The 24,593-nt window shown below is 40.1% G+C and overlaps 1 protein-coding gene and 1 pseudogene across 1 annotated transcript in view; one reads left to right on the plus strand and one right to left on the minus strand.

Annotated features, from left to right (window-relative positions):
- LOC140726616 (protein diaphanous homolog 3-like) overlaps nucleotides 1-24,593 on the minus strand; it is a 567,224-nt gene that overhangs the window by 403,212 nt on the left and 139,419 nt on the right. The window contains exons 6-9 of the mRNA XM_073043216.1: nucleotides 16,438-16,512; nucleotides 16,263-16,332; nucleotides 14,767-14,903; nucleotides 5,980-6,085 (exon numbers count right to left, since the gene is read on the minus strand). Coding sequence (XP_072899317.1) covers nucleotides 5,980-6,085; nucleotides 14,767-14,903; nucleotides 16,263-16,332; nucleotides 16,438-16,512 — 388 coding nt within the window. The remainder of the gene's footprint in view (nucleotides 1-5,979; nucleotides 6,086-14,766; nucleotides 14,904-16,262; nucleotides 16,333-16,437; nucleotides 16,513-24,593) is intronic.
- LOC140727166 (U6atac minor spliceosomal RNA) lies at nucleotides 14,438-14,573 on the plus strand (annotated as a pseudogene).

Here is a 24,593-nt window from a genome sequence, read left to right on the forward strand (position 1 = left end):
CTGGCCTATAGTTTCCTTTCTTCTGCCTCTCTCCCTTCTTGAATAGTGGAGAGACATTTGCAATTTTTCAGTCTTCCGGAACCATTCCAGTATCTAGTGATTCTTGAAAGATCATTACTAATGCCTCCACAGTCTCCTCAGCCACTCCATTCAGAACCCTGGAGTGTATCTGAAGAAGCTTTTAGTATCCTCTTTAATATTATTGGCTAGCTTTCTTTCTTATTCCATCTTTACCTTCTTAGTTACTTTTCTCAGTTGCCTTCTGCTGCTTTTCAAAAGCTTCCCAATCTTCTAACTTCCCACTATTTTTTGCTCTCTCTTTGGTGTTTATGTTGGGCTTTGACTTTTGTTGTTAGCCATGCTTGTATCATTTTTCCTTTAGAATACTTCTTCCTCTTTATATATATTTTATATATCCTGTGCCTTCCAAATTGCTTCCAGAAATTCCAGCCATTGATGCTGTACCGTTATCCTTGCCAGTGTTCTCTTCCAATCAATTCTGGCCAACTCCTCTCACATGCTTCAGTAATTCCCTTTACTCCACTGTATTATTGATACATCTGACTTTAGCTTCTCCTTCTCAAATTTCAGGGTGAATTCCATCATATTATAATCACTTTCCCTTAAGAGTTCTTTTACCTTAAGCTCTCTAATCAATTCTTGTTCATTACACAACACCCAATCCAGAATAGCTGATCCTCTAGTGAGCTCATCCACGACCTGCTGTGAAAAGAAATTCCCCTCCTGTAATTCAGTACCAACCTGATTTTCCCAGTCTGCATGCATATTGAAGTCCCCCACGGCTATTGTAACATTACCTGTTTGACATGCATTTTCTATCTCTGGTTGTAATTTGTAGGCAACGTCCTTACTGCTGCTTGAGGGTCTGTATCCAATTTCCATCAGGGTCTTTTTACCCTTGCAGTTCCTTTGCTCGATCCAGAATGATTCAACATGTTCTGGCCCAATGTAACCTCTTTCTAATGATTTGATTTCTTTTTTTTTACCAACAGAGCAACTGCCTTCCAGTCTATCCTTATGCTACAATGTGTATCCTTGGACATTAAGCTCCCAGATATAATCTTTCAGCCATGATTCAATGATGCCTACATCATACCTGCCAATCTATAATTATGTTGAGCATAATCAGATACACTTTCAAACCAGTATTCACCCTTTCTGATTTTGTCACAGCATGCTCAACCTTTTGATTCCTAACTCTGTCTGAGGTCTTACTAACATCCGCCTCTATAACCTCGCCACCAACTTTTCTGGCATACTGGTTTCCACCACTCTGCAACTCTAGTTTAAATCCCACAGAGTAGCATTAACAAACCTTCCCACTAGGATTTTAGTCCTCCTCCAGTTCAGATGAAAACCATCCTTTCTGTACAGGTTCCACCTTCCCTGGAAGAGAGCCCAATGATCCAAAAATCTTATGCCCTCCCTCCTACACCAACTCATTAGCCATGTGTTCAACTAGATAATCTTCTGAGTTCAACCTCACTAGCACGTGGCACAAATAGCAATCCTAAGATCACAACACTGGAGGGCTTGCCCTTGAACTTAGCACCTAACTCTCCAAGCAGAACCTTTGTCACTCATCCTACCCATGTCATTGATACCTACATGGACCACAACTTCTGGCTGTTCCCCCTCACACTGAAGAATGCTGAGGACTCAGTCCAAGATATCCCAGACCCTGGCACCCAGGAGGCAACATGCCATCCGGGAATCTCACTGTCGCCCACAGAACCTCCTGTCCAGTCCCCTAATCAAACAACCCCTATCATCACAGCGTGCCACTTCTTTTCCCTTCCCTTCTGAGTCAGAGGCTGAAATGCTCTGTCACAATGCTGATGCTGATGTCACAATTTGCAGATGGCCATTACAAAGAGCAAGCAGCTGTAATAGGATGAGGTATTCTGGGTTGGATCCTTGGAAAGATCAAAATAATCACAGAAGATGGAAAATTACAGGAAAAATAGAAATTACTGAAAATCACAAACACAAGAAAGTCAGCAGATGCTGAAAATCCAAAGCAACACAAAAAAAATGCCAGAGAAACTCAGCAGGTCAGGCAGCATCGACAGAAATGAATAAATGGTTGACCTTTCTGGCTGAGACCCTTCTTCACGACTGGAAAAGAAGGGGGAAGGTAACAGAATAAAAGGTGGCAGGAGGGGAAGGAGGATAGCTAGGTGATGGATGAAGCCAGATGGGTAGGAAAAGTAAAGGACCAAGTGAGAAGAGGTAGGAGGCTGGAGTGGGGAGCAGAAGAAGAGGGAAGGGAGAGTATTTTTATTTATTTATTTATTCATTTGTTCGTTTGCCGGAAGGAATAATCAATGTTCATGCCATCAGGTTGGAGGTTAACCAGACAGAATTAAATGTGTTGTTCCTCCACCGTGAGCATGGCCTCATCATGGCACAAGAGGAGGTCACGACCCAAAATGAGAATGGGAATGAGAATGGGAAATAGAATTAAAATATTTGGCCACCCGGAAGTTCCGCTCTTGGCTAATAGAGTGGAGGGGTTCAATGAAGTGGTCCCCCAATTTATGACGGGTTTCACAAACATAGAGGGGGTCCCATCAAGTCACAATAAATAACCCCCATCAGAATCACAGGTGAAGTATTGCCTCACCTGGAAGGACTGTTTGGGACCCTGAATAGAGGTGAGAGAGGAGGTGAATGGGCTGGGGTAGCACATTGGCTGCTTGCTGGGACAGAGATTAGCGGAGAGCGACAAACAGACAAGGGAATCACGGAGGGAGTGATCCATGTTGGAAGTGGGGGGGGGGGCAAAGATCTTTTTAGTGGTAGGATCCCTTTGGAGAAACTTACAAAGAATGTGTTGGATTTGGAGGCTCATGGGTGGTAGGTAAGGACAAGAGGAACTCTATCCCTATTATGGCAGTGGGAAGATGGGATAAGCACAGATGTTAAGGAAATAGAGGAGATGTGGGTGAGTGCAGCATCAATGGAGGAGGAAGGGAGATCCCGTTTTTTGATGTCCTGGAAAGGAAAGCCTCGAACTGGGATAGACACAGTTGAGACAAAAGAACTGAGAACAGGAAATAGCATTCTAACTGGAGACAGAGTGAGAAAACGTATAGTCAAAATAGCTATGGTAGGTTTATAAATGATGGCAGTTGACAGTTTGTCTTCAGAGATGGACACAGAGGTTGAGAAAGGAAGGGAGGTGTCAGAAATAGACCTAGGGCAGGGTGGAAGTTGGAGGCGAAGTTGATGAAATTAACAACCTCAGTATGTGTGCATGAAGCAGCACCAATGCAGTCATCAATATAGTGGAGGAAGACCTAGCGAGCAGTCCATTACATGGACTGTTTGTTCTATGTAGACAACAAAAAGGCAGGCGCAGCTGGGACCCATGGCTACCCCTCGAGTCTGAAGAAAATGGGAGGAGCCAAAGGAAAAATTGTTGAGGATGAGGACCAGTTTTTCCAGATGGAGGGTGATGGTGGTAGAGGGAAACTGGTTGGTTCTTTTATTGAGAAAGAAGCAGAGAGCTTTAAGATCTTCTTGATGGGAGATATAAGTATATAGGGACTGAACATCCACGGTGAAAGTGAAGCGGTCCAGGCCAAGTTATTGAAAGTTAGCGAGGTGATTGAGAGCATGAGAAGTATCACGGATGTAGGCGGGAAAGGAGCGAACGAAGTGGGATAGAATGGAGTCGAGATAGGAGGGCACAAGTTCAGTGGGGCAGGAACAAGCAGAGACAAAAGGCCTAGCTGAAAAGAGCAAACACGAGGAAATCTGCAGATGCTGGAAATTCAAACAACACACACAAAATGCTGGTGGAACACAGCAGGCCAGACAGCATCTATAAGGAGAAGCACTGTCGACGTTTTGGGCCGAGACCCTTCATCAGGACCCTTCTCCTTATAGATGCTGCCTGGCCTGCTGTGTTCCACCAGCATTTTGTGTGTGTTGCCTAGCTGAAAAGTCAGGTTTGTGGATCTTGGGAAGGAGGTAAAAAGGAATTATGAGTTGGGTAGCAGTGGATGGGAGTTCTCCAGAGTTGATGACATCAGTGATGGTGTCAGAGATGGTTGTCTGATTGTTTGGAGTGGGGTCCTCCTCAAGGGATAGGTAAGAGGAGATCTCATAAAGGAACCTTGTTAAACTGCATGGAGAGTTGGCACGTTTTTGATAAAGTAAAACCAGGGAGTCCATGGTGATAAACTATAACCAAGTTTTTGGTCAATGGTTAAGAGCTTGAGGAGTTTTGGTGAGTCACCAAAGACTTTTTTTTAAATCTCTCTTGATGTTCCAACGCACAGGATCACAAGAGATGCAAAAGAGTTATAGACTCAGCCAGCTTGATGATGGGCACAATGCTACCCACACTTGAGGACATCTTCAAGAGTTGGTGCCTCAAGAAGTCGGCATATATCATTAAGTGGAGGAAAGAAACATAAAAGCACATTCTCTTGTGCAAGGGATATCATGCTTCACAAGTCTGACTAAGTTTTTAGAAGAGGTGATGAAGAGGATTGACAAGTCCATGGTACTGCTTGGGCTTCAGCAAGGCCTTTAACAAGGTCCCTCTTGGTAAGCTGCTCCAGAAGGTTGGATCACCAGGGATCCATGGTAATGGACTCTCAAACCAAAGACCATAGGTTTAAGGTGAGAGGGGATACTGAGGTGCTATTTTTAATAGAAAAGGAAATGGATATATGGAACAAGATGCCAGACAATTATATTTAGATACATATATATACTATACATTTAGACAAGTATCGAGATAAGGAAAAGGCTTAGTGAGATATAGCCCAAATACTGGCATATAGAACTAGCTCAGAAAGACCACTTGGTTGGCATGGACAAGTTTAGCCAAAGCACCAGTTTCAATGCTGTACAACTCCATGACTTTAAATGGGGCTGTTTAATGTTTCAAGAGAAATAAGGAAACAACAAATATAAGTTAACCGCAAGAAAGATAAAAGCAGATTCTAAGTGCTTCTACAACAATGTTAAAAGGAAGAGAATAATAACTGTAATGAAATGTTGCTAATAAAACCAATAGTTTCTAATCACGAGGTCACAATGCACTAATGTTGCCGATATCAGTTCCACTATTGGCTTGGTCTTAAACTCTGTCCTACAGTAATGAGCTAGGATGGATATGTAGAGCTCCCCTAACTGTCTAACTGTGTTCTGTTACAACAGAACTAGGGAAACTCAGCTACATTTTGGAGCTAGATCATGACAGCTAAATGGTTATGTACCATTAGATCAACTACCTTTGCACAAGTTAAAAAACCAACAGACCTAAAGGGATAACAGTATGAAATGCACAATTAAATCATCAAATGTAGGAAACCATCAAATGCTTTACAACGAAAACGATATAACATAATATTTAAATTAATAGATGGAAAATAAAGCATTGTTGATAGAAATGTTTCAACAGTGCACTATTCAGCTTCAAGCATACTTAACTACAGGATTAACAATGAACATTTGACATCTCGGTGAAAGTTTTGATGATGGAAATTCATTAAGATGCAATGCTTCAACGTTGTGTCATGAAAAATAATTAGTGACTAATAAGCATATTACGATAATACAGTACCGGTTGAAACTCTCTGGTCTAGTGTTTTATGGTCTATCATGTTCTGGATCTATGGTATAGATCTGTACTAATAAAGTAATTGAGACATGAAATTAACTTATACCTCTGTTGATCTCTATCTATTTAACCTACTGGTACAGCTTCTGCAATCTAATCGATGGCAATCTCAGCAGACAGTATTTCCAGCTAATGTAAGCTTTGGGTTACTGATGGTTCTCAGGAACAGAACCCTCCGATAAACCACAGTCTGTCCTGCACTTTTAAAAAAAAACAGAAAAAGATGATCCAGGAACTTCTGTGGTCCAGCATCAGTCAGATCTCAAGGGTGAGGACTAGAGAGTTTCCGCCTGTGCCCCACTATTGACTCAACAAACCTGTAATTGCACAGAAGTGCCATGTAGACCTTCCACAATGGGGTAAAATCTTTCCCATCTTCTTATTTCTCCTGCTGTAGTTATGGCTTCTAAAACTTTTTCAAGGCTAAAAGAAAAATCAAAATTCAGTGTCAAATGGGGGAAAAAACCTCATTGGCAAAAGTTCACTATATGATAATATGATTAACCTTTCATTTAATATAGAATCTTAAACAACTAATGTTTTCTCATTCCCTGAAAAGGAATAATGAACCCCAATAAACTTCAAGCATATCATGCCATCAAATTCAAAGCAATAATCTGCCCATGTAGTTTCTCTAACATTTGGTAGTACCCCACAACCCTTGGCAGAACCGTTAACAAATAAAGTTTAGTCATCAAACAACAGAAACAGATAAGGAAATGCTAACTTAGGAATTAATCAAAAAAATACAATAAAACAAGATCAAGCGCAGCTACTCAGACCCAAAATATTCTTCACCCATTCAATATGACCACAGATCAATCCCAGGCTTCAAGTTTTTCCCTGTGGGTAGATTTTGAGCAGGATCCTGGTTTGCCTCCTTCAGCTTACATTCATTTCACAGCTGAAGAATCAAGCCTACTTGTATAACTGTAAGTTCACATGTGTTGAGATTAATTAAATGGTTATCATTCCATGTTTTTGTATTTCTTTGCTCAATGCCCATCTATGCCTGCAACATGCACAAGTCATTATTACTTCTCAACTTTTTTGTTCCTACGCTAAGGAAAAATAAGGAAAGAGAAGATAGATTATGAAAGTAAACTACCACAAAATATAAAAAGATGGTAAAAAGTTGTAAAATTAGATAAACTAGATTAGTGTGACTGAAGGGGAAATTAATATTGGGTATTAATTGACCATGGATGACTCTTTTGTGTCAGTCTTCATGGTGGAAGACACACCTAACATGCCAAAGAGAGATGTTATGGATGCAATGGGAAGTGAGGAACTCGATATAATCACAGTCACTAAAGAGTCAGTTTAGAGCAACTAGCGATCTGGAAGGTAGACAGGTGCCCTGATCCTGATGAGATGCCTCCCACTGTACTGAAAGAAATAATAGAGGTTATAGCAGATGCATTTGGGATAATTTCCCAAAATTCTCTGGACAAGTTCCGGCAGACTGGAAGACAGCAGGTATCATGTGTTACGAATGTGCCACAACTCTGAGGGCCGAAGGGTACAAAGTAGCCCCCTCCTTTTTGAGAATCACAAGATCGCTATTAATTCGGGTCTGGGACCAAGGAAGTGAGAGAGAGACGTCCAGAATACACAGGGTTTGGAATGTGTCCTGGCCTCAGCAAGACGGAACCATTGATAACTGCTATTGTCTCTTGGAGACGGAATTGTGTATTGAGTACTGTACTATTCATTGAAACCCCTCAGGGGATGACCAGAGTGGGCTGGTTGAGGGATTGCATCATCCCAACCTGATTGACATCTGAGACCCCGTGAGTAAGGATAAAAGAGGGTCTGGGGAACAACCCCTTTAGACACACCAGGAGAAACGTATGAGACCGGTGGGGGCTTGTGTGTGTGTCCATCCTTGCCTGGATGACAAGTCCTCCATGGAACGGCCTCGCTAAAGGACGAATACGGATCAAGATCGGATAAAGGAAAGCCAGCAAGTTTCTTTTCTCAAAATCTCTCTCTCTCTCCAACCAAAAGGCTGCAGCCTGAATGAACTGAGTGACTTTTATATTTCCATCGTACCATACATTATCCCCTAGACAACGATAGAGCTTATTTCTTAATTATTATTATACTCGCACTTTTAGATTTAGTATTGACGATGTATATTATCTGTATGTTTGCATTGATATTATTTTTGTGTATTTTTACTAATAAATACTGTTAAAAATAGTACCATCAGACTTCAATGGACCTCTCTATCTTTGCTGGTAAGTGACCCAGTTACGGGGTTCATAACAAAGTGGGGATCTCGTCTCGGGATTTGATACCAAATTGGAGGGCCAGTGAATCGGGCTTAAGTCCAAACGTGGGTCTGGTTGCGCGGGTAGCCAGACGGGAAACCAGCAAAGATGGACGTGGATGAATTTATAAAAAACCCGACTCTGGAGGCGCTAGAGGTGGCCACAAAGTCAGAATTGATAAATATTGCAAAAGGACTAAACCTCGCAGAGGTGAGGTTGTCGATGAAAAAGCGGGAGGTGCGGAGGGCCATAACTCAGTAATATATTGTGAAGAATGTGTTTTCGGCTGAGGTATTGGAAAATATCCCTGAAAAGGTACCAGCTAGTGGGACGGCTCAGTTAGAGTTGGACAAATTAAGGTTGGAACATGAAATTAAATTAAAGCAGCTGGAAGCAGCTGAAAAGGAAAAAGAAAGGGCTAAAAAAGAAAAAGAAAGAGCCGACAAGCAAAGGGAGCATGCGGTCCAGCTCAAGGAGTTAGAGGTGAAGAGGGAGCAGGAAAGAGCTGAAAGGGAGCATGAAATTCAGTTAAAACAGCTGGAAGCAGCTGAAAAAGAGAAAGAAAGGGCCGAAAAGGAGAGGGAGGCGGAGAAACAGAGGCAACATGATTTGGACATGGAAAAGTTAAGGCAAGAGCGAAGAGCTCAAGGGTCAGACCGAGAGGAGTGGTTTAATGTTAGTCGGGAGTTTAGGTTAGTACCTCTGTTCGAGGAGACGGATGTTGATAGTTATTTCTTGCATTTTGAAAAGGTGGCAGTGAGTCAGAAGTGGCCCAAAGAGCAATGGGTGGCATTGTTACAAAATGTGTTAAAAGGGAAGGCACAACGGGCATATGCGGCGTTGTCCATGGAGGAGGAGTCTGAGAGTTATGAGAAAGTAAAGGAGGCCATTCTTCGGACCTATGAATTGGTACCTGAGACCTATAGACAAAAGTTCAGAAATTTAAAGAAAGGGTGGAATCAGATGTATACCGAGTTTGCCTACGAGAAGGGTGTGCTCTTGGATCGCTGGTGTGCAGCAGAAATAGTGGAAGAAGATTTTTGGCGTCTCAGGGAGTTAATTCTGATTGAGGAATTTAAAGGTTGTTTTTCGGATGATATCCGGATGTATTTGAATGAGAAGCCGAATAAGTCCATCTCCGAATTTGCTAGGTTCGCAGATGAATATGCCCTAACCCACAAGACAAAGTTCTCCTCGAATAAAAGTTACCAGAGAGACCGTGGGAACGGTAGAGAAAGCCCGCCGGCTGAGGCAGAGATCCCGCCGGGAGCTAGTGGTAAAATTGAGGAGGAAAGGTAAGACGGCAGGAGAGGTCCTGGCTTGACCTGTTTTAATTGTGGAAAGGTGGGTCATATTGCATCTAAGTGCCTTGCTCCAAGGAAGGAGACAGGAAAATGGAAAGCAGCAGTCCCTATAGGATGTGCTGTGGTGATCAGTAAATCGACGAGAGAGCCCCAGGTAGACAGAGTACGAGAAGGGTCTGAGAAATGTATTTCAGAAGGAACCGTGTCTGTGAGAGAGGGAGACACACCAGTTCCAGTGCGGATCTGGAGAGACACGGGAGCTGAGATTAGCAGTAAGGTACTGGATTTTGGTCGCAAGACTGGAGAGGTGGCTTTGAGAGGCATAGGAAAAGGGACAGAAGCGGTGCCCTTGCATAGGATCATTATAAATTGTGAGCTGGTATCTGGACCAGTTGAAATAGGGGTGCGATCAGAATTCCCGAGAACTGATGTAGACATCCTTCTGGGTAACGATTTAGCTGGTGGTGACGTTTGGTCGGCCATGGAGCTGACGAGCCAGCCTATAAGTGTTGAGGTCCCGCCCCTAGATTCCAAGATCTAAACCGCATGCGCAACCACTCGCAGCATGTCGAGAAAGGCAGCTGAGAACGAGACCAGTTTAAATCCGGCCAGTATCAATTTGGCCGAGACGTTTTTACCAACCCTGTACCAAGAGGGTTTAGAGGTTGGTAAAATGGAGAATAGGAAAATGAAAGAGAGTAAGGGAGAGGAGATAGACCTGCCCTTAGCCAGGAGGAAATTTATAGAGGCACGGAGTAAAGATGAGAAACAGATAAGGCTGTTAAAAGGTCCAGGGTTGGACATGGATGATCTGTCTGGCTTGGCAGAACTGTTTGAAGAAGTTGAAAATTCTAAAGGTGTTTCCGATAATGAAATGAGGGCAGGCCTAGATGAAAAGGATGCCATTACCTTGAAGAAGTCTGCTGGGTTGGCAGATGAGGTTGTTTCAGCCCGCGGGGTTGAGTTTACTCCGGAAGGAAGTTGCCCAGAGAGTAACTGGGAGGATCAGGGGAATTTAGAATTTGAAAAGGGTATGGGTATTGAAAGCCTGAAAGAGGCAGATGTCCCGTTTGAATGTGTTCAAGATGTGGATGCACGTGGTACTGAACCTAGTAATGGAGCTCAGAAAAAGTCTGAGGTATCTGATTCAGTTGAAAAGGAATGCAGTCCTTGTGGGTCAGATGGACTTGGTTCAGTGAAGAAAGGATTAACCTTGGTAATAGTGGGAAGAGAGAATTCCCAGTTGTTTGTGTTCAAAGGTGTGTTAAAAGTTAGTGAGGAGATAAAAGGTGGTGAGGTGAATGTTATTATTGAAGGAAAAGGGAAAAGTGTAGTTCCTAAATTGAATGAAGAAAATTTAAAGTCTGGATTGATGTCAGAAGCAACAACCAGGTTAGAGACAATGGCTTGGTAACACGGTGCCTGCGAATCAATTACAGGTTGATTTGGAATGTAAAGGTGCCCCACACGCTATTGTTATTCAAGACAGTGCTGTGACGAGGCAGAATTTGAAATGCTGTTTGAACAAAGGGATATCGCTTGCAGAGTTTAAACTGAAAACTAATAGCATGAAAGGTCCTGAAGAGAAAACTGACAACTTGCTTAAAATTAAGGAATTGTGTGGAAATTCGGAAAATGGTCTAAGTTTGGAACACATTGTTGATAAAATAACTCCCATGAAAGGAGCATGCAAAAGCTTATTCCACACTAGTATAAAAGTTAACCACGTGGGAGTTAACTGGAAAAGGGGTGAGGGTTGATGGGATGCCATTTTAAATAACAGGATCCGGTTTTAAGGGATTTTGACAAATCATGTGAATAATAAAGACAACCCCCATGGAAGATTGACTGTTAAGTTTGAGAGTAAAATAAAGATTAGTATTTGCATTAACTTTTGTAGCATACACGTAAGCTAAGATCACAACTCTTTAGTTTTTGTTTGCTGAAGAAAAGGAATAAAAATAGGTAGTTATTAAATTGGAGTCTGATGCTACAAGAATTTATTAAGGTACAAGATGTTAAGATATTAAAGGAAGTGACAATGTAATCATTAACTGTTTAGATGCGGAATTGAATGTATAACTGTATTACTCTGTAGTGAAAAAAAACCTCTTTTGTATTGTGTTAGATTCTAAAATCCTGTAAGACTCTGTATTAATTCATTTTTACCGATGGTAAAAATCTTTGAAAGAAGGGGGTGTCACGAATGTGCCACAACTCTGAGGGGCCGAAGACAGCAGGTGTCATGCCACTGTTTAAAAAAGGATGCAGGCAAAAGGCGGGTAACTACAGGCGAGTTAGCTTAATATCTGTAGTCATTCTGTAGTCAGGAAAATGCTTGAAGCTATCATTATGGAAGAAATTGGATGTCTGGATAGAAATGTTTCCATCTGGCATGTACAGCATGGATTAATGAAGGGCAGGTCCAGTTTGACAAACTTACTGGAGTTCTTTGAGGATATAATGAGCATAGTGGATGGGAGAGGGATAATCGTTGGATATTTGGATTTTCAGGTGTCAGGTAAAAAGACTTATCTATAAGATACAGATGCATGGAGTTGGAGTAATATATTAACATGAATAGAGGGCTGATTAATCATAGAAGGCAGAAATTTGGGATAAATGCACTTGTCTCTGGTTGGCAGTTAGAGATGAGTCGAATGCCACAAGGTTGGAGTTGGGCCTGCAACTATTCATGGTATATATTAAAAATCGAGAAGAGGAGACCGAGTGTAGAATATCTAAGGTCACAAATGCCATTAACTTAAGTGGAAAAGCAAATCGTGCAGAGGATGCGGACAGACTTCAGAGAGATTAAATTAATGAGCAAAGGCCTGGCAGATGGAGTGCAAGGTCATCCACTTAGGAAAGAAAATTAGGAGATCAGTTGATTATTCAAATTATGAAAAATTGCAGCATGCTATTGTGCAGAAGGACTTAAGTGTGCTTGCATATGAATTGCAAAAGTTTATTTGCAGGTGCAACAGGTTATCAAGAATTGCTAGAGGGATTGGATTTAAGAACAGGGGGGCTATGCTGCAACTTCACAGAATACTGGTGAGGCCACAGCTGGAGTACTGCATGCAGCTCTGGTCCTCATCCTTGAGGAAAGACATACTGACTGTGGAGATGGTGCAGAGGAGGTTCACCAGATTGATTCTGGAGCTGGTGGGGCTAACCTATGAGAAGCGTTGCCTGGGAACATACCCACTGAAAGTCATAAGAATGAGAGGGGATATTATAGACACATACAAAATTCTGAGAGGGATAGATAAGATAGAGGCAGGAAAGTTGTTTCCACTGGTAAATGAGGTTAAAATGAGGAGACATGGCCTCTAGATTTAGGGCAGAGATGAGGAGAAACTGCTTTTCCCAGGCAGTAGAATATCTGTGAAATTTTCTGCCTAGGGGAGCAATAGAAGCTACCTATTTAAACATATTTAAGACACAGTTCGATAGATTTTTGCATAGCAGTCAAACTAAGGGTTATAGGGAAAAGGCAAGTAAGAGGAGCTGAGTCCACAGCCAGATCAGCCGTGACCTTATTGAATGGTGGAGCAGATGCAATGGACCTGATGGTCTTCTCTTGCTCCTCTATCTTACGTTCTTATGCATAGTTTTATTTAATTAAATTAGTATTGAATCAACTGTCTTCCTGAGGCCGAGTACTCTACAGCGGTGACAGTTATGGTGGCAGAATTACAGGAGCCATTACTTTTTTCATTTTTAAAAAATTGAAAGGGATCATAATTCAAGACTAAATATCACTTTTTATTTTGTAGATAGTAAAACAAACATCATCTTCATTTTCCAAATTGGAAGTTGAATAAATACAATCTAGAAACAAAAAATTATTCAGACATTTATATAAATAACAAAATTCCCCTTCTTATTATATAATCTCACCCACATGTTTGCAAATTAGCATTTATTTTCTCCCAATGCCCACTGAAAACCTATTTTCCCCAATCTTTATTTCTTCTGGTTCCATGCTTATATGATGTCCTGCTAGAGACCCTGAAGAGCCCTGTGACATTCAATGTACTTATTGAAGCTCATTATTTTAACCATTCAATTTTTGACGCTATTACTTGACATATATTGCAAAAACCTTGCAAAATGTTATTTTCCCCTACTTTTTGTCAAAGAACCACATTACATTCATAACTGGTTCATTTAAATAGATGATAACTAGCAACACTTTTCAATGTTGAGACATGGAAGACAAAGCATCTATCTACCCATCCACTTTGCACAATTCCTCAACCTTTCTTTCAATACTCGCTATATTTTTCTTTAAACTGTAAATTACATCCACCCACTGATTCTCATGTACTTTTCTTTCAGATGGAATTTGATAGGCATTCCAAAAAGCTACACATGCTCAGTAGCCTGGAAACTTGTTCACTCTTCAACTGAAAGGCAAAAAACATTCCTGCTGATGCAGCCAAGAATCAAATTTTAATCTCAATAATAGAGAAAAAAAATCAGTGAGCCGTTTTTACTCCACAACCTAATCATATGTCTTTTTGGAATGTGGCAAAAGGAACTTATGCAGTTACAGGATGAATGTAGAGTACTTACAGACAGCAACAGGAATTGAACCCAATATGTGATCACTGGCCCTGTAAAGTGATTTTGCTAACCACAATGCCACCATGCCACCCTTTTAATTGCCTATGGTCAGCACTGGCAATGCAATATGGTAGAGCTGCAAATGACTCACAGCACCAGCATTCAACACTGATCTCTACTGGCATCTGTTTGGAGCCTCTCTGTTCTCCCGGTGAACCCCTGGGTTTTCCCAATGTGCTCCCATTTCCTATTACATCGCAAAGGGGTGCTACTTGGCCAGGTCAATGAACATGTAATTACCCAAAGTGGAGATGGCTAGTTAGAAAATCAAGGGGTGGGAAAAGGCTGGGTTTAAAGTTAAAGGACACATGCAAAAGACATGTTTACCAAGAAATTAGTGAGTGAATGGGCTGCTGGAAGAGCAAGCATGGTTTATGTAGTGAGCATATATAACATGAATATGGAACACAAGGAATACAGCAGCAAATACCCAGAAACAGCAATATCATAAAGGATGAACAGCCTCTGTAATGAGAGTCGATATATAAACAATAAGCAGGATAGAGTAATAAAGTGGGATTGGATTGCAGAATGAAAGAATACATTAAAAATGGGATGTTGTGTTGTATGAAAGGAAAGAAGGTTAGCACTCCCCTTGATGAGGATGGAAGGGGCCCTAGTGGCCTTACAACACACAAATGGTTAAGGCATTGCCATCTACTTAGTGGCATCTAAATATTAAAAATATCTTTTTTTAAAAAAAAAAATTTTAAAATGGGATGTTAGTAAAAAACTAAAGTCCGAAAGTGGTTTGATGCATAGTTTCTTTTGAAAAAGTTATTCAAACAAAAAATAAATATTCGTCATCACTCTATAACTTAATTTCAAAAAGTCCTTGCTGTGAATCTTACTCAAAAGAACAATAAAAAAAAATCAACCATGTACTTACCTATGTTCTTCTCCAACAATACAGATAGCAGATAGAAGCTTGACCGCATCGGTCATCATGTTCGGCTGCTTGGGATCAATAGCTCTGGCCAACAGGAATATACTTCGCTCTTCACCCAAGATTCTTTCCAATCCATACTGAAATTAACAAGGGGCCAGGTTAGGTCAAAAAGATATTTCTTTTCAGAATTACTTTGAAATTTGTGATCAATACTAAATAAATACCATTATTTTCTCAAAGTGCTGAAAGTTATTTTGTGCTAAGTTCAAGATTCTGCTATTATTGTATAAGCATCAGCTTCAATTACTGTACATAATTATACAGGAAGATAAATTATAAAGATTAGAATTATTCACTATGACTATCATATTTTCAGTATTTCCTGTAATTGCTGTAAATTACAAATTAAATTAGAAACAAGGAGGATCAAGCTAAACAGCCTACGAAGTATCACTGAAAACTGAACTCAGCAGATCAAGCAGCATCTATGGAAATGAATAAACAGTTGATGTTTCAGGCTGAGACCCTTCATCAGGACTGGAAAAGGTGGAGGAAGAAGTCAGAATAAGGTGCGGGGAGGGGAAGGAGTACAAGCTGAAAGGTGATAGTGAAGCCAGATGGATGGGGGAGCACAGATGAAGTAAGAAGCTGGGAGGAGATAGGTGACTTGTGACTTCTCCTCATCTGCCTATTATCTCCCGCTGGTGCCCTTCCCTCTTCCTTCTCTCCTATGTTTTACTCTCCTCTCCTATCAGATTCCTTCTCCTCCAACTGTTTACCTTTTCTATCCATCACCTCCCAGCTTCTTACTTCATTCCCCCCCCCCCGTTCCCCAGGTAACCCATGCTCCCTGTTCTCATTTTTCTCCACTTCTCATTCCCGAACTACCCACTCCATGTTCCCCTCCCCATTCCTTTTCCATCTGCCCATCATCTCTGCCATATATAGCTTTGCTTATCACCTTCCTTGTCTGTAGTCTCTTGCTTCCAGTTATCATCTTCTAGCATCCATCTCTACTTCCACCCTCTCTTCCCTCCACATGGCTCCATCCCTCGTTTTCTATTTCTTTACCGTCTCCACTACCAGCCAGTCTCCTGACTCCACCCTACCCCTTAGCCCAAATGTTTCCATTTGCCGATCAACTGCCTCATCTCATCCCCCATCCCCCTGCTCTCACTTCTTCACACTAGCTATCTCCCCTCTAAACTCTCAATTCTGATGCAGGGCTGCAACTGAAAACACTATTTTCTTTTGCCTTTACAGAGGCTGCTTGACTGTTGGGTTCCTCCAACAGCCTTTTGCTTTCAGTTCCTCTTCAATGGACGATGATTATTTCATATAATCAAGTTCAAAAGGCCAATATTGAACTTGAAAGCCTTTAAAAGGCAAAAGCATTACTCTACAACAAAGATCTGGAAAATATGAGTTATTACATATGGAAAATCTAACATTAGCTCAAAAGTCAGGGCAACAAAACTTGTGAATAATTCAGTTACCTTATTGTTCATGAATGCCCTCAAACACTGAATCACTTTATGTTGACTCTTGAAGTCATTTTTTTCTTTACTGTCAGAAGCAGAAAATAAAAAAATATTGCAGTTGAGAAAGCAAATACAATCACAATGTGCACATTATCAGATAAGAAAATGTAACTTTAAAACTCGTACTCACTGCTTTTTATCAAGCAATTTCTCCAGGACATCCAACAGCTGACCCAAACCTTCATTTCCAAAGCTTTCGACCCAACTGGGGAAAAAATTTAATACAGTTACAAACCTTTTGAAATATGGAAAGTGAGATAAATCAATCAGAGCAGAGAACTGAACATTCTTCAAACCATCAAATTTGAAGAATCTTTGATTTTAACATTTCCACTTCAGTAAACTTCAGTTAGAATGAATTAAGCCATATGGACATTTATATAATGTTCACCAAGATTAATCATACTTTAAACTGCATAATACCTTTGATAATCATTATTTTAGAATCTTTAAATTGATCAATTCCAATACTTCAATTCAAAACTCAATATGTTCTCTATGGTACAACTTCTTGTTCTTCTCCACGCCTTGTAGTGCATCGGACTTCAACCTTGCCATTTCGTTAGCATTTGTCTCCTTTTGTTTTATGAGGCCAAGTTGCTAGCTCAACGCACAACCCAGCACAGGTAGAAATCGTACAAGGAACTGATGGGATTTGAACCTGGGACCACTCACCTCGAAGTCCAGTGTGAGTGCCACTGCACCACCAGCCAGCTATCTGTGGTATAACTGCTTCAACCAAAATAAAAGAATTACAAGAAAGAAAACTTACTTAAAAATGTATGCAGTTTGCTCACCTGGAATGAAATTGAATTGCAGAGCTTTATTACAAAGGTTTACATGCAAGTTAAATGTTTTCTGAGGCAAATTTACTAAGCATCTTCCAAATCGACCTTTGTTTCTGATGCCAAGGTTTTTTTGAATCTCACAAGTTTAAATTGATAGCATCTGTAGCATCAAATTGCACTGTGCAAAGTTACAGTGTATGAACAAACATCACAAACAAAAACGAAAGAAACATTTGTTTCTGCACTCAACTCAGATATTACTTAAGTTTCACGCAGATTCATTAAAAAATATTGTTACTTTCTGGGTGGGGGCATGGTCGACAGCCTATCCCTGCATTTCTAATGACCAGTACTGTTTATTGCTCTTAGGTTAAAATGTTTTTGTTGGATTATGGTGGGAAGTTCCAGATCATTTATTGTTACATTTTAGCTTGGGTTATACAGTTATTTGCTTGTGTATTTGTGGGTCACCCTAACTGTAACCAGGGTGTGTGATGGTCACCTCCCCCGTCTGTGTGAGACTGTTTGGGTTCATTCTCCGGGTCATGTGTATATCACAATAAAACTGTTGTTAAGTTAAAAAGCTTCCTCCCATCTGTCATTATGGACCAAATGCTCGACACAATATGGAAAGATTCTTCCAGAAGACAAGTTCTAATTTCATTTTGTAAGATGTGTGACTAAATGCTCAGGAATGCAACATGATTGTTGCAGTAAGGGACATTATATTTCTAGCTTTCTACTCTGAAATGGTACATTTCTACATGGTATTCACAATGAATACAGAATTTGTAATGTGCTTATTTATTGAGCAAAAAGTTTAGATCAAAACCATCAATATTTTTGATATGTCTCATTAGCCTTACCAGAAAAATGATAAGATGCCACAAAAATAAGTTGTACAGACAGAGAGCATTGACAAGAGCATTCAAGAAATCAGAATCCTGTATAGCCCATTACTGGCACACAGCTTGCTTATCAGCAATCACAAAAATCAACATGCTTACCAGCATGCCAATCATCACATTCTGGAAAATCATCAGTATGAGGCTCCACAAAGAGCTATCCTTAGTTAATACCAATGTGTTACAGGATGAAAACAAAGCAAGTTTTATTTTAATCTTGACCTTAATTGAGAGATGTATTTTAATATTTGAAACCAGAGCTTTAGTTGCTGCTATATTTGAATCTATAGTATCAACTATAAATCATTTTACAGAACCCTGTTTATAAACTGAAAGTGCTGCAGTTTAACTTTTCAATTGTATTTCACATTTGATAAAACCACATTAACATTGTCAGCCTAAGATGATCAGACATGAAGGAATGGCAGAAGTTTGGACATCCTGTCAATTTAAGCTAAGAGGGAAAAGAAATCTCAAGCATTTAACCCAGAGGAAAGTTACCAAAGCTTTGCAAAATCTGGTCAATATACAGAAATGCATTATGAGGAAGAGTAATGGACAGAGGTTGAACAAGTTGGGATTTGTTTCATTGAAGCATAGGAGAATGAGGGATGAAAGGGTTACCACATAAGAAACATCTGGCAGCTCTTGGGCTGTATTCTCTGGAGTTCAGAAGAATAAGGGAGGATCTCATAGAAGCATTCCAAATGTTAAAAGACCTGAACAGATGACATATGGCAAAGTTATTTCCCATGGTAGGGGAGTCTAGGACAAGAGGGCACAACTTCAGGATTGAAGGACGTCCATTTAGAACAGAGATGCAGACAAATTACTTTAGTCAGAGGGTGGTAATCTTTGGTATTTGTTGCCATGAGCGACTGTGGAGGCCAAGCCATTGGGTACAATTAAGGCAGAGATAGATAGGTTCTTGATTAGCCAGGGCATCAAAGGGTAAGGGGAGAAGGCAGAAGAGTGGGGATAACTAGAAGAATTGGATCAGCCCATGATTGAATGGCAGAGCAGACTCGACAGGCCGAATGGCCTAATTCTGAACTGTGAGGGGCAGGGATAGTGTGTCCAAGGTTAGGGAATAAAAAAAATAGAGAGCATAGGTTTCATGTGAGAAAAGAGAGATTGAACAGGAACCTGAGGGTGGTATGTAAATACAACAAACTGCCAGTAGTAGTGATTGACACAAATATATTAACAACATTTAAAATACATTTTGATAAATATACAGTATAGATAGGATGCTCCATGACTTCTCACCACATGCACCAACTTATAATACTCACCATTATAAGCTATACCTTCAGTTTTCTAGGATACAATTTTTTAATTCTCTCTCTAAAATCTTCCCAGACTACAACCATTCTCTCTCTAAATCTTTCTGGTAAAATATACACTGCTATAACACCCAAGGACACTGCACCCTTTACAGGCTCATGTATATACAACTTAGTGTCACTTAATGAATATGAGAAGAAGAACAAGTCTAAAGAATGGATATTGTTCTAAACATTCCTTCCAATACTTAGTCAATTGAGCAGGAAAGATGCTGCACAATGTATACAGGTGTCTCTCCTCCCCCCCCCCCCCTTACAAAGGTAGAGCATTCCTATGAAACCTTTCTTAAGCCAAAGTGGTGTAAAGCAAACATTCGTAAAGTGGGGGACACCTGTATAAGGCAAAAATACCAATTCTGTAAGAACTTAAGAATTTGGATCAGGCAATCAGAAGTACACTTTACAACTTCCCTACCCTTCAATAAGATCATAATATCAATAGTTCAATAGTTAGTCAATATCAGAGAAATGTATACTACATCCTGAAATTCTTTTTTCTTCACAAATATCCAAAAAAAGAACAGAAAAGTGCCCCAAAGAATGAGTGACAGTAAAAACATTAGAACTCCAAGTACCCCTACTCCCCTCTCCCACGCACAAGCAGCAAAGCAACAACACCTACCCCCTTCCACAATAAAGCAGCAGCACCCTCCACCCACCAGGCTGGCAATAGCAAGGCTTCCAATAAGGGCCATGATCAACAAACATGTACAACAAAAACTAATTGTACACCCAACAACTCAGCATGCCACAGGCTGTCTTGCTCCCTAACAAAGGGAAAAAGAGTTGGCCCCTTTCACAGCGTGAGGGGAGGCATAACAAAACAACTCACTGATTTAATATCTCACCTTAGCTCAACTTCCCTGCATGAACCCATATCCCTCAGTTCTTTTGATATTCAAAATTTAATGGCATACCTTAATGCCACCTTTCTGCAATAACCAATTTCATTAATATTCAAAATTTATTCATCTTTATTAAGAAATACATTAAATTAAATTTGAGATGAATGAGAAAGCTAATATTTTAAACCATTTAAAATGATATGTAACATGCTGTGGGGTTTCACTGCTGTGTAACATGCTGTAAGGTTTCAATGATAATGTAATGGTTTCTCTGTAGCAGCAATGTTTGGGTTATGACTAGAGATAATGGGGTTTGGAATGCTGTTGTTCTTTCTTGTGAGCTGGAAGAGAGATTTCCGCAGTCTTTTGCCGGGGAGAGATGAGGAGAGAAGACACAAATGGAGAGAGTTGGTAGACCGCCAGACGGGGTGGACTTGGAGCGAGGGTCCGAAGGGCAGCAACGATCGGCTTATCAGTGAACTCCAACTTTGCGCAACATACTGTTTAATAAGATTGGGCCTTCTTTTCTTTTTTTTGTTTCTTTACTAACCATATAGTCAAAGTAAGAATTATAAAGCTTAATTGTTTAATCGCATATTGTGTACTGTTAGTAATTTCGGGGTACTGATTTGTAACGGGACACATCGCGCACCATCTAACAAAACGAGATTTCTTAAGTTTGGCCGGGCCAGGGGTCATCACCCTCTATATTAAACTACTAGCCGAAGCAAGAGTTACAGATACAACTAGATTCCATCTAAACCTTACACCTGCCAGCCCTAGACCTGTGCAGTATTCTACCAAGTTGAGCTCAGACATTGAATGATTAAGTCTTCATAATTTAAATTATGAAACATATTTTTGTTAATGACCCAAATGACCAAAGTGCAAAAATGCACAAAAATTAAGGAGATGTGGTAACAAAATTTCTCACTTGAAATAAATTGAATAATTGTCCCACCCATTAGTATATTAAAATGAAGCAAGTTTGTTTCATTACAATTACACAAATTCCTACATTATTAATTGAATGGTTCCCAAACAAGTGTACAATTGATACCTGTCATTAGATCGAAGCTGCATGAAAGCTCTTTTCTACTTCAGTATTTGGTGAAGACATCATAATAATCAATAAATGCTTACAGGCAACCCCTGCATTATAGCTACTGAGGCATCAGAAATTCATCTTTGAAGAATTCACAAAACTATTCCCAAAAATTTAAGGAACTCAATAAAATTCACTCTCAAAATTTATGTGAAAAAATGACAATAAAACAACAAATTTTTGTCAACAACACACACCAAAATGCTGGTAGAACACAGCAGGCTAGGCAGCATCTATAGGGAGAAGCGACGTCGACGTTTCGGGCCGACACCCTTCATCAGGACTAACCGAAAGGAAAGATAGTAAGAGGTTTGAAAGGTATGGGGGGATGGGGAAATGCGAAATGATAGGAGTAGACCAGCTCTTAGCTTCATCCCACCCCCTCCGGTCTACTCCTATCATTTCGCATTTCCCCCTCCCCCCTCTACTTTCAAACCTCTTACTATCTTTCCTTTCGGTTAGTCCTGACGAAGGGTCTCGGCCCGAAACGTCGACGTCACTTCTCCCTGTAGATGCTGCCTAGCCTGCTGTGTTCTACCAGCATTTTGTGTGTATTGTTGTTTGAATTTCCAGCATCTGTAGATTTCCTCGTGTTAAATTTTTGTCAACTCTCATTTTTAATGCATGTGCAGTTTGCATGAGGAAAATCAAGAAACAGCCCATGAAGAAAGTGATTGCTATTGATCACGATGGGAAGTGATTAATATGGATCCATATAAACTTATAAAAGTTCTTTCAATACTTCAATATAATTTCTCTAGTGATAAAAGTAGGCAGTATTACAGCCTTCCCCAGTCCCTCGACAAAATAAGTAATGAATTACAATATTTGACATGAAAAGATGCCAAGCTGTTTCATTTATTAAAGACGTTATTTTGAGACAGGCAATTCCAAATAGAATGACAGTTTTATAAAATAGCAACAGATATTTATAAATTGTCATCAAAAGATATTAGGGAACATCAGAATATGAAGGATTATCTGGATTAAGGTCACAGATGAGCCATGATCTAACATGCTTCACAGCCTCATATTCTCCATGACATAAAAGGCAGCTATTCAGCCTATCGTCAAATCATCTCCATTGATATCATTCCCTTATTCACTTCGCTATTATCTTTTCTCTCTAATGTGCCAATCAACTCACATCAATTTTCCTACCTGCCACACACATGCACGCACAGGCTAAACCTAGGTCAATAATACAATAGCTCAAACTACTGAGCCACTTTGCTACCCAAATGATAAGACAATGTATCAGACTGAGGGTTCCTTCAGGATTTCAACCAGGAATGTCTTCACTATATACATCTTTAAGGGGGAATTTAAAAATCATATTTGCAGATCAACAAGCTCAGTCAATAGCAGAATACGCTCAAGTATATTTTCTCTATGCCTGCTTCTATATTCATCTTGTCCAGTGTTAAGTCCTTAAAAAGATCACCCATGCCTTTCTAAGAGATAACTTGCAATACAAAGGAATAGCCAAGTTCTTGCAATCGCTCAGCATTCTGCTGCTCTCATTTGGTCAACTGTTAATCGCTCATAATTGGCAGTCAGCAAGAAAAGTTAAATTCAAATAACTCAGTTTATGATTGTCACATGCGATACAGTGAAAATTGTTTTGAATACCAATAAATACAGAACAGTTCATCACATCAGTGCATTGAGAGAGTACAAGCAAATAACAATAAAAGAACAACTGCACTCACCACTGGCTATACAGTGCATTCTCAATAAAGATAAAGTAATGCCTTTGGCAAAAACTTCATCCTCTCCTCCAATATGGTGCAATATGGCATCAGCTGAAATCATCCTGTTGAATTTCATCAGTAATAATCCAGCAGTCAAATACAAATATTCCTCACTGACGACAAAGAATCCACGTACACCATTTTGATAAAATTACTAAATATCATGCGGAGTTCTAAATAAGTCTGCAATGTATATGTGACCTCAGTAGATGCTGAAATACCAAAATGTCATGGTACTATTTAAGACAGTTCATGTGCTGACAAAAATAATCACAATTGATTGCTTAACCTAAAAATTAATTATAGTTAAATAATTATAGAATATAAATTTTTGAATAGTTGAAATGAAACATCTAGAACTAGAAATCATCTGGTCCCTGGCAGAAGAAGAAGTTTTACAAGGAATATTATTGCATTGCACCATTAACTACTTTTGTATGAATTAATCAGAGAGTTAACTGCGTTTGGGGGGTGGGGGGGGGTGGAGAGATCTCCATGTACCCAAGCCTGTTTTATTGCTGTCTAGTTTACTCAAATGGCATCAACACTGTAGTGTTTAACATTAATTCCTAGAGAAATTTTCAGTATCAATGGTCTGAATAACTGTCCCCTCAAAAGCTTCTAATAACGCTGAAGACTCAAAGTTAATGTGCCAGCAGTCAGCCATAGCCCTCTTGCAGACACAATGCTGCACAACTCTATACAAAACTAGTGAACCCAGTCAGCATAACTCCTTCTCAGACAGATCCTGGAGCTCGAGAATGACTTGTTTCAATCCTGTTCTGAGGGTTCAAAGAGGGATGAAGAGACGAACATCCGACTCCCAAACACTAGAAGAGGTGAGGGAAGATGATGCTTAACAAGGCTAGGGTGCCTGTAGTTTGGACAGTAGTATGCTCCTGCAGCTATTTACACAGGGCTATGTGCTCCCAATGATCAAACTAGAGGTCTTCATTCCACCCACTTCCCTTGATTGTTGATTATTTATAGAAATAAATTCTTCCTATGATGAACTCTTAAATATCTGTGCTTTGACGCCAGTGTCAGCTATGTGACCTGCCCATCAGAGGCAAAGTTTGGATTTCATTACTATTGGTAAGGACGTGGATATTTGTGTACAATGTTTAAGTATTTTACAGAGACAGTATTAGTGATACCTCTCCAGTATTTATTTTTATTTTTACTTTGGCGATACAGCACAGAACAAACCATTCAGTTCCCAGAAACACACTGACTTAACCCTAGCCTAATCACAGGTCAATTTACAAAATCAATCAACCTACTAACTGGGTTTCGGCTCAAAACGTCGACTGTACTTTTCTCCATACATGCTGTGTGACCTGCTGAGTTCCTCCAGCGTTTTGTGTGTGTTGCTCAGATTTCCAGCATCTGCAGATTTTCTCTTGTTTGTAACTTACTGGTATATCTGGACTGTGGGAGGAAACCAGAGCACCTGGAGAAAACCCACACACTTCACAGGAAAGACATACAAACTTTCTTACAGAAGACACCAAGATTTAACTCTGAACTGCGACGCCCTGAA

This window comes from Hemitrygon akajei, chromosome 4 (assembly GCF_048418815.1).
Source record: "Hemitrygon akajei chromosome 4, sHemAka1.3, whole genome shotgun sequence".
In the NCBI taxonomy this organism is placed as follows: domain Eukaryota; kingdom Metazoa; phylum Chordata; class Chondrichthyes; order Myliobatiformes; family Dasyatidae; genus Hemitrygon; species Hemitrygon akajei.